Raw genomic sequence first — 15,421 nt, forward strand, 5'->3', positions numbered from 1 at the left:
CACTACCTTTGGCTAAAGGAGGCCCGAGTCAAAAGAGCTAGCTTATCTCGATAGAAATTGGTACATGGAGGACTAACGGAGAGGTGCCGGAAGATTGCTCACCCTATGTACCGATGTTATGGCAACCAAGAAGACAGTCTTAAGATTAAGCAACTTGAAAGGACAAATATTCAGAGGTTTGAATGGAGAGCATGTAAGAAACGTAAAACATAAACTTAAGCCTCACTGTTGCATAATGAAAGACATAATGAAACACATCACAACTGATTAAAAACACTGAAATACCAGAGAGGTATCCTTTAACAGTGCTTAAGGCAAGGCCTTGCTGGGCTAGGGACAACACGAACAACAAAACTTAGCACAGCTTGGCATGAAGTGGGTTAAAATGTTTGGTCACGCATTAGACCACAAATTTGCCTCAATGGATGGCTTATACAGATTTGGTAGAGGGACACTTGGCTGCTAGGATAACATCCACAACCTCAGGAGGGAGATCAAAAATGTTTAGCTGTCACAGTTCGGTCTCCAAGCATGACAGTAGACGGTGCGCAGGTTCGATGCATGACATTGACCTGCTGCTGCAACAGCAGATCCTCCCGGAGGATCAGGGGCAGCCTGATTGCAGGGCGAAAGTTCATGCCCAGGATCTGGAACACCATACTCTCTCCAAGCCCAATCTGGAGCCATTAGGAAGACTTGGGCCCGGTCGTCGCTTATATTCCTCAGAACTCTGGGCAGGAGTGGTTCCGGATGGAAGGGATACAAGCGCCTTGAGTTCCACTCTAAGTGGAACGAGTTTTTGGGAGAGCCGCTTTGGAAACTCCGACACGCAGAAGAGCAGACATTGCGTGCTCTTGGCAGTGGCAAACTCATCAAGTCTAGGTTCTCCCCATTCGCGGAGGAGACCCTTTGCCACCTCCAGGTGTAACTGCCATTTATGATTTCCTAGGCGTCAACAACTGAGTTGGTCCGTGATGGCGTTCAAAGTTCCCAACAGGTGCTGAACTACTAGGGAAATCCCCTGGAGTTCAAGCCATGTCCAGAGGTGCAGGGCCTCCTGGCACAGGGTCTATGACCCCACCCTACCTTGCGTGTTGCAGTAGAACATGGCGGTGATGTTAACCATGAATCAGACTAATATTTGATGGATGGCCTGAACCAGCCTCATTTCGATAGATGGCGGGAAGAATTTCAATGTCAAACAGTTGGTTCTCAACTCTGAAAGGTTGATGTGGAGCAAAGCGTCCGCAGACCAGATGCCACTGATCTCCACCACTCCCAAATGGCTGCCTCAGCCTAGACTGGATGCAGGTCACCACGGTCTGCCTGGGTGGGGTACAGCGAGACATCTGCCACTAAGAATCACAGTCCAGTAGCCACCAGTGCAGATCCTTTGTAGTCTCATCTGAAATCTGGACTTAGTCAGCGGAGATGTCCCACTGCTGCTGTGCCCACTGGGATTTCATATCCCACTACAGAGCCAGCATATAGCACCTGGCGTGCTTAACCAGCAGGATGCAGGGAGCCTCAGTCATCCTCACTGATCAGGGACGAGGCTGAAGGGGGAGAGATCATAGCCTGAATGTCATGGACGCTTGTTCCAGGGGGTAGCTGGGCCCCACACACTTTAATGTTTGCCTTGCAGCATGTTTGGATGTTTAAAAAATAAATTCCTTTTTTCCACCTCCATTGTATAAGACCGAAGTACAGTAATGTCCTAGACACCACACTCATAGTTCTACAGTGCTCTATAAACTGTCCACCTAGCAAGTTCACAATAAACAATATTGCAAATAACTTAATAAAAATCTCAAATTTTGCAAAGAAATTTAAAAACGTAAGTGGCGCGTTGGTGGTACTTGAAAAACACAAAACGTATAGTCCCGTATCAATGCCTGGGATCACTATTAAATAAAGTTTAAAAAAAGTCATATCATCCATGTCTGGGTTCACTATTAAATAAAGATTTTTTTTTAAATCATATAAATGATTCAAGTAGGGTGATGCACCTTAAGCAGCATAATTAACTTTAATTTGTAATGGGATGTCTTGGCAATAGAACCAATTATCCCAGGAAATGTTTTAAATATTTAGTCCTGTCGCATATTGCTCTCATGGGGGTTGACCCAGGTTTCAAGGCTTTGGGAGTAAAACTCTGGGGGAAAAACCCTGGCTCTGCAGTAGTATACTTCAACTGAAATGATTAAGTGGTGCTGCAGTTCATTTCACAGTGGTGCCTTTTTTTTGGGGGGGGGGGGGGAGGGGGGGGGGGGGGTTGGTGTCCCCTCCTTCACTGCTGGCTTTTATAGTGGAAGTAGTGAACCGGTATATGTCGATAGATAAATTAAGATTTACACAATTTTGTTAAAACATTCACCACGTCTTTACCATATAAAGTGCGGTCGGAAAAGTAAGAGAAGGAGGTTAGGTCTTCGTGGAAGAGGGAACAGAGGTGGTCTTCAAAAGATAATTTTTAGACCACACATTCCCCAGAGTTGTCATGACAAGAGGAAGGGATTGAGCAACTCAGAGTGAGGGGTGCGATAGACTAAACAGCCAGGTCTTTATGGTCGTGTACATAAATCAAGTGGTAGAAGTGGGAGGGATCGGAAGGGTACGGCTTGCCCCTACTTTTTTGATTTATTGCAGTCTGTTCCCCTACTTCTTTAAATTAAAAAAGCATCCCAGGACTGCAGGAATTGTCCATACTTCAAAATGACAGCTTGATTATTCAGCCGTGTCCCCTCTATGGTGCATATAAAGGAGGGCCTCTGGAGTGCCCAGGACCTCCTCCCCCTTCCCCTCTGTATCTGGGGACAGGGGCCTACAAAGCAACACTGAAAGGGCCGTCAATCTTAAGTTAGCGCAAAAACTGCTACCTTTGATGGCCCTGCTGCTGCAGTGATTTACAGCTCATTTACTGCCGACGCTACCTGCCTGCCGCCACTGTGACCAAAACAATGGTCACATCAGGATACTTTGTTGGCCCAACTATTCTAGCCACATCTCTGACTCCGCCCACTGACCAAATCCTCTGGTCATTCCTGCTCCCTGATTCTCCGCCCACAGTACCGCTACCCCCCCTTCTACCACTGCATAAATCTGATTCCAGCAGAGAACGTGTGAATGTGGAGTTCCGCAGGTAGCCCGCTCATAGATTTGCCATTTTATATCGGGTGAACTTGGCCAAAAGGCAATAGAGCACTTTAAATGAGCACCAGTTTATATTACACGAGGACCGATTCTTTTTTTCACTGGTTTTATTTTAGGCACGGGGAGATAAGTGAGTTGGCCAGAATGACACCATGTTGATTCGAACCCAGAACTCATATTTGCCCGTTCCAGAGTTGGCAGATCGTCGCATTTCCTACCCTCCTGGCCTGAAAGCACATTACAAGGCGTTGAATTAAGAGCCATCTGAAACACAAAAATTCAGAAGGAGCAAAGAGAATAAACTTGACTCTCTGTGTCGGAGTAGCAGGTCCTGTAGAGCATTAGGGTCAGTAAACAATACAAACAAGCTTAAACTTGGCACAGGTTGTCATGGGCATCCACTAAGGTCTTATTCGAGATGCATGAACAGGAGGAGTAGAGCCACAGCATACTCCACACGGAGGAAAGGAAGGTTCTTCTCAAGAGACAAGATCGATGCTGTTCTCATTATCAAGGTAGCCAAAGAGGAACACACTAACCACATACAGAAAAGGGGAAACAGGATTTGGAAGCATGAATGGTGAGAGCTCAGAAGGCAAGCCGGACTACCTCAGGACTTGACACGAACAGGTAGAGAAGCTAATTGCCAGACACAAAATAATACCTTTCCATTCAAATAGAATTCAAAATAACAGGGATGAGTACACAAGCGAAGTAAATGTTACCTGAGATGAAAGGGCATCATATCGTTCCTTTTCCTCTTCAAGTTTTTGTTTGGTTATTTCTATTTCGGTCTTCAACCTCTGCACTTTTTCTGCCATACGCTTTTTTTCATTTTCTCTCTGCTGATGTTCTTCTGCAAGCTGCGAGTGCAGGGTATTATTTAAATGCGCCGTTTCCCGACTTTTGTCATCATATTTCTTTTTTAATTCAGTAATATCAAATTGCAGCTGAGCAGTCTTCTTTCTTTCTTCTTCGAGGTCTTTTTTTGCTGTCAAAAAGCGCTGGTCATTGTACCTTTGTTGTTCGTCCAGTTTCTGACCTGCGTAAACAATTCAAAAACTGCCATATTAGTTTTGGATGAAGGGTCAACCATTGGTAGCTATTTTTATTCAGCAAATAAAAATGAAAGAAAAAGGCGATTTGTTATTTATTTTCTTCAAATATGTATGAGTGGACTTGCATCGTGAACAGGGTGTGTCAATTACTAAGAGCAGCCTCGCCCCACTTCACCTGTTGCTGTGCCCCCTTTTTGAGACAACACCATGTGGGATCCTGAGCTACGAAAAGCGAAATATTTATGCCAGGTTGTGTGTGTTTAGAGGATTAGCAACCAGGCATCAAGCAATGAGTTACTAATGGCAGCTATATGGAAGAAGGACTAGGGACAAAGGTAAGCGAAAAGTGTCATCAGCCTATCAGTTGGTGGCCATGCTGGAATTTTTCAAAATGACCGGCCACCCTACTCTTTTTGTACACTTGATCCAGAGAGCACAATAAACACAAACAGTTCAATTCCATTGTAAACGTAGCAAAGGATATTTTTATTAATGTTTGGAACTGAAGATAAGGATGGATTTATCCGGGGCACTTCTTTTTATCAAATACTTATGTGAATGCTTTGTAGAATGGAGGGGTGGGTGGAGTAAGCTGTCAGATTGTTGCAGAGCAGGCTCTGTTTGCCCTGGTCTGGGCTGACGAACATGCAGTGCCTGCTGAAAGGATGCACAGACAAACAACCTCCACCTGGCCGCCGCCATGTTGGTGAACAGAGAACAGATAAGACACAGAAGATGGCGTACCATGCCAAAGTCACAGTTTCAGAGACAATGTAGGTAATTTTCAGAAAGGTACCCATGACCTCAAAAAGAACACAATGGAGCCTGCATTAGAAGGGCAAAGCATGTCTACGTGAGGGAATTCTGTGTTCAGACATGGGAGTAGAGTTAAGTGCAGTGCTTTAAATGGGCCGGTACTCACCGGTACGGAGTACCGGCACTTCTTCATTTTCTCCCCTTGAGTACCGGCACTTTTTTCTAGAAGAAAGAGAGTACCGGTACTCATGGGGATCTGACTTTAACCAAGGCAGCGCGCTCCCTTTATCCCTCAAGTTATACTACGGCCGCACCTTTCAAGCACTGCACGGAATCAATCAACGGAGCTCGTCACCAGGACCCAGCGTGAGCTGCTTTGTAAATCAGAGCAGGGGTGTGTCGGCTGAGTCATTTGCTTATCCAAAGATCTTTCACAGGGGGCTGTAAAATCTAATGGGTGGCGGTGGGAGGCACTATTCAGGACATAATAAAAGAAAGTATGGGAAGGCTTTTACAGTCGCCACGCATCTGAATTGCTTTCTTGCACACTTCCACTTCCACACTCGCTGAGTCCTATTTCATCGACCTTCGACAGACCTTAAGACCAATCAAAAATGTGGAGATTGGCACCTGGTTCCCCAGTACAGACGTTGTCGGCTTTGGCCCTAACTCCGGTTTACAAATGTTCCAGGAGAGACTTGTTTATTTATTTTATGCGTTTTTATATAGCGCAGACTTTACCTGAAGATGTCAGAGCGCTTCACAATAGGAACAGTAATGATACAGGAGGAGAAAATTACAAATGAACAAATTACAAAAGCAACCGTTAAGTTACATGAGGCAAAAGTGACAATTGTGAGCAAACAAAATACAAGGAGGTAGCAAACGATACATTACTGGATGAAAAAGTGACATGTGTGCAGGTTACAAAAGCATTCAAAGTACAAGTAGAGGTATAGTACTGCAATAAATGGCAGACACTCCAGCACAAGAACAAACGTTACATGAGGCAATGGTGGCACTTGCGCAAGTATCTTAAGCAACCAAAATATAAGAGGTAGCAAACATTATGTTACAAGAGAAAAGTGACGTGTGCATGTTACAAAAGAGTACCAGTACTGGACAGATGACTCAGTGGGCAGTAGGCCACCGATTCGATTTAAGGCAGGCTGAAGCAGCATGTAATCCTTAGGCGGTTGATAAAATGCATGCAGATTTCGTGCATACAACCTTGGCACGGTCAAAAAGCTAACCCCGCCTCTTGTTCCCCCTTAGCCCCGCCCTAAACTCCGCCCACTGCTCCTTTTGGCGAGTACCTGCACTTATTTTTTTCCATTTAAAGCACTGGTTAAGTGGATGCCGATGACAACAGGTACACGCAAGTAAGAGAAAGCGAGGTACGCACCGAGGAAATGAGGCTAGGTGCATACAGGGGAGTGTAAGAAAGACACCGTTCTACATGCTAGGCAAGCCCAGGTGAGAGGATTCTATGTGCAGATAGGAGAGTAGTGCACACACCTGTGAGATGCGGCTAGGTACACCATGATGCAAGCATGACATGCAGTCACACACATGAAAAGGAGACAGCACTTATAAAATAGTGATACGTGGAATTATAGAAGCAGGTGCTAGAGCTAGATGCACATACCCGAAAGAATGTAGATGCACACGTGAGGCGTGAATACAGTTGTAAAATAAAAATAAAATATGCTGTCACGTGACACCTATCACTAAAGTAAAAAGTTTCAATTCAGTTTGTGACTTGTTAAACATATACGGCTAACACAACTAGTGTATTACAAGAGTGTCAAACAAAGGTCCAGGAAGGAAGATTCCATGGCACATTCTTGTGATAGCCATATAAAATAGGTTTGCAAGGATTTATTGTAAATGCAGCTTATTTAGAGTCAGTGGTTATCCTGAACATTTGTCGGAGATCAGACCCTTCAAGACCTAGCCTGAATATTCTTGGTGTATGTATAAAACAAATAAATATTAGCATTCATAATTAGGTAGATGTCACATAAGCAGGTAATAAACTAGAGAGAATAATCACCCATGTTTCCGGTACACGCAGGCAGTAGTGGCACAAGTGCAAAGGATTTGAAACCAAATGTGAAGTAAGTATTTGAATCTTTTGGTGGGCAGATTTGCATCCAGAGGTGGGTCCGTGGCATCAGTGTGCAGATTGGGTCTGATAAGGAGAGCCTACACATCTACTCTACCCAATGCTAGCCTGAGTTTAAGAAGTTCGCTCTTCTAGAACAGCACTGATCAATTCGGGTTTGTCCCTAGGCATGTATTCGTTTTTGGCTTTGCATGTGGAGATCCTCTGTAGGTACTGTCTAGGCATATTGTGGTTGGCAGAGGCAAATACTGGTTAGGTTTTGAAAAGTATGGCTCTGCTTGGGCGTTAAAGGCATTTGAAGCTATATTTATGAACATGATGTCTCTAGCCGATCTATCAATGCTTTTCTCTGGATTGTGATCCTGGCTTCTTCACGATGTACACTTGTGATATTGTGACAGCAGCCTACTCAGTAAATGGTTGAAAACCAATGTTCTCTTTTATCTAATTAAGCTCCTTTTTGATCAATTATTGTAAGCATTATTTTAACTTCAGTGAAGTCCCTTCCGATAATAATAATAATCCACATTTGTAAAGAGCAAACAATCACCCGTAAGGGTCTCCAGGCGCTGGGAGCCGTCGGAAAGATTAAGCAAGCTATTGCCCAGAGTCACATGGTGCTGGGCTAATCTGCTGCCGGTGCCGGGATCGAACCGTGATCCCCAGATTCCAGCGTCAGTCACCCTGGCCGCGACGCCACACCTCTTTCCCTCATTACAAAATGGTCAAAGGTCAAGTGACATAATTTTCGGTGTTGTCACTGGGACCAAAGGTCACTTGATATCATTTGAGGGTCAAGGGGCACATGGTATCACTTTCGCTACCCTTAGCATTTTGGTGAATGGGCGTCCATGCTCCCTTGTGCATACCTTTAACATAACTTGTGTCCAAGGCCTGGCGGGTATACAACATATGTACTTAAGACCTACTGATAATCACATGCATGGAAACATTATGAGATATATTTTGTCCAGCTGGACAGCCCACGCATTAGTAGAGGGCTGTTCTGTGGACATGCTAATGTGGCATGTATTGGCAACCTTGTTAGGTCTCGCAGAGGCGTGGGCGGAGTAGCGAAGCTGCTGCCACGCCTCTGCGAGAGATATTGTTAGAAAAGGGTACTGTAAGCTCCGCCCCTCTTTTCCATCGGGTAGCTTCAGCGTTGATGGTAAACGCTGCTTCCCATTGGAAAAGAGGGGGTTTTGGTGCCACCCTGTCCGCTTTTCGTACTGCCCCTTTGGACAAGGTAGCCTGCTTTGTGGCTGGCGTAAAGACTATTCTTATCTGCTTGTTTATTTAACAAGCAGATAAGAACATTCTTCACGTCAGCTGTGACGCAGGCACCGAGCACAGAGGCGCACGGGGTCACGGGGATCCCGGCAGACTCTGTATTTCACACAGGCAGCCTCTCCTCGTTTGAGCCCCCCCACCCTCCTCAGAGCACACCTCCACTCAAGGAGCCTCTCCTCGCCTCCCAACCCTTTCAGCTCGGAGCACACGTAACTTGGTATAATCAGTATATATTTATGCCGACGTGCAAGAAATGTGGATTTTCTTTCTTTACTCTGAGAGAAAGTATAAATCAAACTAATACATTGTAATGAATGATGCATGTGTAAAGAAAGTGAAAACTGCGGAGCTCCCGACTTCTATTTAAAGAGAGCGCCTGTGATATTCTTGGGGATTCGAATCTGAGGAGAAGGCGCAGAGGGGGCACTGTTTGCAGTCTGGGTGCTCTTTGCTGCGGAAAGTTGTGGTGTCGTTCCCCCCCCCTATTTCTTCTTCCAGGTACATCACCGTTCGGAGGAGCCTGTACACATTAATGAGACCCCCACAGCCCGCCCCCCTCCCCCCATCTGTAAGGAGGAGGCGCCGAGCAGACACTGTTTGCAGTCTGGGTGCTCTTTGCTGCGGGCAGTGGTGGCGGCAGGAGGTAGTGCCCCCCACCCCGGTTGGAGGAGCCTGTGCACATAAATGGGACCCCCACTGCCCCCCTGTGAGGAGGAGGCGACGAGGAGACACTGTTTGTAGCAGCCACAGGACCGCAGGCTGGTAAACCAAGGCGGCTCGGCCTTGGAGGACCAACAATGCGAGGAAGAAAGGAAGGAGGGAACGGTAAAAAAAAAAAAAAAGAAGGGGGGGGTGCTGTCTACAAACACCTCAGTTCACACAGCCACCTTGACACCTTCCTTGTGAAACCGTTGCATGATTATAAGGGCCTGAGTACTCAGGTGCAGCCTTGAAGAGCACTGTCTGCTGAAAACAGACGGGGCAGGAGGGAGAGGGGCAGAGAAGGATAGGCAGAGAGGAGCAGGGCAGAGAGGGGCTGGGCAGAGAGGGGCTGGGCAGAGAGGGGCTGGGCAGAGAGGGGCTGGGCAGAGAGGGGCTGGGCAGAGAGGGGCTGGGCAGAGAGGGGCTGGGCAGAGAGGGGCTGGGCAGAGGAGGCTTGGGTGGAGCAGAGAAGGGGTGGAGAGAGAGAGGAGGCTTGGGTGGAGCAGAGAAGGGCTGGACAGAGGAGGCTAGGGTGGAGCAGAGAAGGGCTGGACCGAGAGGAGGCTTGGGTGGAGCAGAGAAGGGCTGGACAGAGGAGGCTTGGGTGGAGCAGAGAAAGGCTGGACAGAGAGAGGAGGCTTGGGTGGAGCAGAGAAGGGCTGGACAGAGAGAGGAGGCTTGGGTGGAGCAGAGAAGGGCTGGACAGAAGAGGCTAGGATGGAGCAGAGAAGGGCTGGACAGAAAGAGGAGGCTTGGGTGGAGAAGAGAAGGGCTGGACAGAGAGAGGAGGCTAGGGTGGAGCAGAGAAGGTCTGGACCGAGAGGAGGCTTGGGTGGAGCAGAGAAGTGCTGGACAGAGGAGGCTTGGGTGGAGCAGAGAACGGCTGGACAGAAGAGGCTAGGGTGGAGCAGTGAAGGGCTGGACAGAGAGAGGAGGCTTGGGTGGAGAAGAGAAGGGCTGGACAGAGAGAGGAGGCTAGGGTGGAGCAGAGAAGACCTGGACAGAGAGGAGGCTTGGACGGAGCAGAGAAGGGCTGGACAGAGAGAAGAGGCTTGGGTGGAGCAGAGAAGGGCTGGACAGAGAGAAGAGGCTTGGGTGGAGCAGAGAAGGGCTGGACAGAGGAGGCTTGGGTGGAGCAGAGAAGGGCTGGACAGAGGAGGCTTGGGTGGAGCAGAGAAGGGCTGGACAGAGAGAGGAGGCTAAAAGGTGGAGCAGAGAAGGGCTGGACAGAGAGAGGGGGTTTGGGTGGAGCAGAGAAGGGCTGGACAGACAGAGGAGGCTTGGGCGGAGCAGAGAAGGGCTGGACAGAGAGGAGGCGGGTGGAGCAGAGAAGGGCTGGACAGAGAAGGCTTGGGTGGAGTAGAGAAGGGCTGGACAGAGAAGGCTTGGGTGGAGCAGAGAAGGGCTGGACAGAGGAGGCGGCTTGGGTGGAGCAGAGAAAGGCTGGACAGAGGAGGCTTGGGTGGAGCAGAGAAGGGCTGGACAGAGGAGGAGGCTTGGGTGGAGCAGAGAAGGGCTGGACAGAGGAGGAGGCTTGGGTGGAGCAGAGAAGGGCTGGACAGAGGAGGCTTGGGTGGAGCAGAGAAGGGCTGGACAGAGGAGGAGGTTGGGTGGAGCATAGAAGGACTGGACAGAGGAGGAGGTTGGGTGGAGCAGAGAAGGGCTGGACAGAGAGGAGGCTTGAGTGGAGCAGAGAAGGGCTGGACAGAGAGGAGGCTTGAGTGGAGCAGAGAGGAGGCTTGAGTGGAGCAGAGAAGGGCTGCACAGAGGCGGCTGTGGTGGAGCAGAGAAGGGCTGGGCAGAGGAGGCTTGGGTGGAACAGAGAAGGGCTGGGCAGAGGAGGCTTGGGTGGAGCAGAGAAGGGCTGGACAGAGAGAGGAGGCTTGGGTGGAGCAGAGAAGGGCTGGACAGGGGAGGCTTGGGTGGAGCAGAGAAGGGCTGGATAGAGGAGGCTTGGGTGGAACAGAGAAGGGCTGGACAGAGGAGGAGGCTTTGGTGGAGCATAGAAGGACTGGACAGAGGAGGCTTGGGTGGAGCAGAGAAGGGCTGGACAGAGAGAGGAGGCGTGGGTGGAGCAGAGAAGGGCTGAACAGAGAGAGGAGGCTTGGGTGGAGCAGAGAAGGGCTGGACAGAGAGAGGAGGCTTGGGTGGAGCAGAGAAGGGCTGGACAGAGAGAGAAGGATGGGTGGAGCAGAGAAGGGCTGGACAGAGGAGGCTTGGGTGGAGCAGAGAAGGGCTGGACAGAGAGGAGGATTGGGTGGAGCAGAGAAGGGCTGGACAGAGGAGGCTTGGGTGGAGCAGAAAAGGGCTGGACAGAGGAGGCTTGGGTGGAACAGAGAAGGGCTGGACAGAGGATGAGGATTGGGTGGAGCAGAGAAGGGCTGGACAGAGGAGGTTGGGTGGAGCAGAGCAGGGCTGGACAGAGAGAGGAGGCTTGGGTGAAGCAGAGAAGGGCTGGACAGAGAGAGGAGACTTGGGTGGAGCAGAAAAAGGCTGTACAGAAAGAGGAGGCTTGGGTGGAGCAGAGAAGGGCTGGACAGAGGAGGCTTGAGTGGAACAGAGAAGGGCTAGACAGAGGAGGAGGCTTGGGTGGAGCAGAGAAGGGCTGGACAGAGAGGAGGCTTGGGTGGAGCAGAGAAGAACTGGACAGAGAGGAGGCTTGGGTGGAGCAGAGAAGGGCTGGACTGAGAGAGAAGGCTTGGGTGGAGCAGAGAAGGGCTGGAAAGAGGAGGCTTGGGTGGAGCAGAGAAGGGCTGGACAGAGAGAGGAGGCTTGGGTGGAGCAGAGAAGGGCTAGACAGAGAGGGGAGGCTTGGGTGGAGCAGAGGAGGCTTGGGTGGAGCAGAGACGGGCTGGACAGAGAGAGGAGGCTTGGGTGGAGCAGAGAAGGGCTGGAAAGAGAGAGGAGGCTTGGGTGGAGCAGAGAAGGGCTGGACAGAGAGGGGCCGCTGGGGTGGAGCAGAGAAGGGCTGGACAGAGGGGATGCTGGTGTGGAGCAGAGAAGGGCTGGACAGAGAGGAGGCTTGGGTGGAGCAGAGAAGGGCTGGACAGAGAGGGGCCGCTGGGGTGAAGCAGAGAAGGGTTGGAAAGAGAGGGGGCTTGGGTGGAGCAGAGAAGGGCTGGACATGTGGATGCCTGACACTTGTGGATGTTTGATGCTCATGTATGTAAATGACAATGTCTTTTATTTATGTTTTGGTCTGTGCAACATAAATGAAAGGCATTGACATTTACAATACGAATAGCTCCAAAACTCGCAGTTGCGAGACCTATTGCATTGCAAATGCTTGTTTTTATGTGGAATGAATAAACTAGTCAATCTCGCCATCAGAGTGCGTAAGTGTCTCCATAAGACACTTTCCTCTCCCTACCAAAGTATCATGCACGCTGCATTTACCTTGCCAAGGCTACAATGCTGATTCTGGCGTAAACATACATTCATAGGGTAATTTGACAATACTTGGCTTTGTATAAATGCAATGCACACTGATGGTGGACATATGCTTTTGTGGCAAACTGTCCTTAATATTCTGTTATCAAGATCATACGGCCCAACCTTCCAGCAAATATATCAAGGCTGCTGAAACCGGGCTAGCAATATGAAAACACCTGTTCTAGGACAAGTCTCTGCCTACTGCAGTGTAGGACGAGGCTGGCAAGCCCTTACAGATTAGCATGTGAGATATCTTTCAATCAAAGTTTGTTTTGTTTTTTTTTGCAATTTTCTTTATCATTTTGTACAGACAATCCAACATAACAGCCTTTCAGTAAACCAAGAAAGCTACATAGGACACCACTGAATACTAGAATCATTCCAGTATTTTGTTCATCATGGATTTGGACAAATGGCATTTCGATGTGATGGCCACTTGTTCTTTCGTTATACAAAACTAGAGGCACAATGTAGGTTCAAACAGCCTTGATGGGGCACAACATAGTACCGGCTGCATTTTTGGTGAACAGAACAACGAATCTAAGCTAAAACGCACAAATACTCCAAAAGCTGGTTGTACGTGATAACACACAGGCCTGTGTACCACACTATGTGGTCACAGTATTCACATGAAACACCTTCTGTGCATTGGTCGAATGCAATTTCCGCCAGGTTAGGTGTGCGATACAGTGCCCTGAACTGCATATTTGCACATTTCTATATCAATACAAACTTAAAATGTACATTGAGCAATGCCCATAAACACATGAGTCACGAAAACAGGTTGCAGTACCCGACACCCTGCCTTTGTATCAATGTTCTTATTAGCAGACAGCGCTGTCATAGTACAAACAAAGCAAATGGCAGCATTCAAATAGCGAAGGTGGGCAAACAAGCTAATGTGATTAAAATCATCTTATTGCGACTTCGAAAAAAAGTAAAGAGCAACTTTCCTATGAAGCAGGAGTTACCTGATCTATTCTAGGTCTAGACTGTTGACAGTGTTGAAGACAGACAGACACACAGAGAGAGCCAGGGACTCTTTTTAATGCATCTTTCTTCTTTAAACACATGTTCCACATAAATTATCGAGGCGTAGCCCTCCGTATGTTCAGCATATTCATACACGTTCAGTGTATACCATACATGCTCAGCATATATATGCAGAATAAGAAGAGAATGAAATGCATCTAACAGGTTCATTCTTATCTCTATGCAACTTCAAGTCCATGAAGACGAATTAGTGGGAAAGAAACAATATGAGATTCGAAAGGTTCCCACATAGGCATATCAAACTTTAGGTATCACTCCAAGGATAAAACATTGTACAGTAACAAATGAGGATACCCTGGCATAGCAGTTCTGCTCCTAGCCTCGATGAACCATACTGCAAGTAATACCCACATAATTTGTGTTCATATTGAAATCTCCCTGCTTTCACAGTAGGCAAATCAGGTACCCAAAAAGAACGAACAAAAACAATATTATTTCAGCCAAGTCTCCACACAACCTACGGTGTAGGACACACCAAACAGGGAACATTCCACATCTAGACTGTTTTATGAAGAGCCCCCCTTTGGCTATCTGGATCCATACATACAATTTCTGTGGGAGGTTGCATCTTCCGCTAGATATTCAGCTCTGATAGTTTCTAGTTCACTGCTAATCCCCCACAGAGGAAGCAACTTAGGTCACTATACATTACTGCTGCTCTGCATGGGGCCGTTGCGAGGTTCCAAAGTTGGCATAAAGTTGTCCAAATTGATTATCCATTTTGTAGATCACCTGGTTACCGGGTGCAATCCTGTGGGGTGCCTTCTGTGGTGTAATATACACATTTTTGTTATGGCTACAAAGGCGGACAGCCATCTGCACCTATGATTGGAAGGGACAATGCCTCCCATATCACGAAGAATGGGCAGTTTATAGAGGGTGTTAGTGTTATGAATTCTGTTGGCAACTACTGAGGTCAATAGGTAGCACCACAGCACACAGAGCAAGTTCTATTTCTGTTGACCGCATCCACAACAATCCGAATGAAATTGTTCAGCTGGTCCAGGGTTTAATAGCAATAGTGGAATTCTACTGAGCTTAGTCATCAAATCAACGCATTTAAATAACGAGAAGCATATTAGGCTCTACAAGGAAGAATGGCAGCAGTTATGTTTTCAAACCATAAATTAAAGGTTTATGAAAAGTTGAAAAGATTCACTAATTCAAAATCATCTAAAAAGTGTCAATAAAGCAAAACATGAAGTCATTTAGCAATAATGAAGTAAGTTCAAATCAATAAAAGTCATATCAATAAGTGGACAATTTAGTATAAAGTGATCTCAAAGAAAAAAGTTTAGTAAATCAGTTCTCTCATAAAGAGAACACCCTACTCTGCTCTAAGTTGTCTAGAAGGTGGGCAAAAGCAATGTCTGGAAAATTTCTGCAAGCAATCTTAGGAATGTTGCACCAGTTTAAATCACCAAATTCTAACATTTGCTACATGTTTCCCATAAAATGCTCCCGTCAAGTTAAAGCATGCAGATACAATCTAGGGCTCATTAGTTTCTCAGGATCCTTCGCACTGCAGCTTCTCTAAACGGCCTTCAAACTTAGTCATATTCAACAAACAAGATATACTCGACCAGATTGTACTCTGCAGGTGTACTATAGCAATTAATTAGGGGACTCTACTGTCTTATCACAGAATTTTTTTTATTTCACTTGAGGAAGAAGTAATATGTTGCAAAAGTTTCCAATATATAAATAAGGTGTGCTAGTATCTGACCCCCCACCAGGTCAAGTTGGCAGTATAACAACGTGGGCTTCTCTTTTTTTACAAAGTTATGTCAACATACGACTCACCTTACCTCCTTCCATAATGACGCCATTAAAGCAGAATTAGGGCTTT

At 47.4% G+C, this 15,421-nt stretch overlaps 1 protein-coding gene across 2 annotated transcripts in view; it reads right to left on the reverse strand.

The window, feature by feature from the left end:
- The window catches only part of CEP55 (centrosomal protein 55), a 236,993-nt gene that overhangs the window by 77,066 nt on the left and 144,506 nt on the right, over positions 1-15,421 (reverse strand). For both annotated transcript variants that reach the window (XM_086922486.1, XM_086922485.1), the window contains exon 6: positions 3,879-4,195. In XM_086922486.1, coding sequence (XP_086778612.1) covers positions 3,879-4,195 — 317 coding nt within the window. The remainder of the gene's footprint in view (positions 1-3,878; positions 4,196-15,421) is intronic.

This window comes from Lissotriton vulgaris, chromosome 5 (genome assembly GCF_964263255.1).
Source record: "Lissotriton vulgaris chromosome 5, aLisVul1.2, whole genome shotgun sequence".
Lineage (NCBI taxonomy): Eukaryota > Metazoa > Chordata > Amphibia > Caudata > Salamandridae > Lissotriton > Lissotriton vulgaris.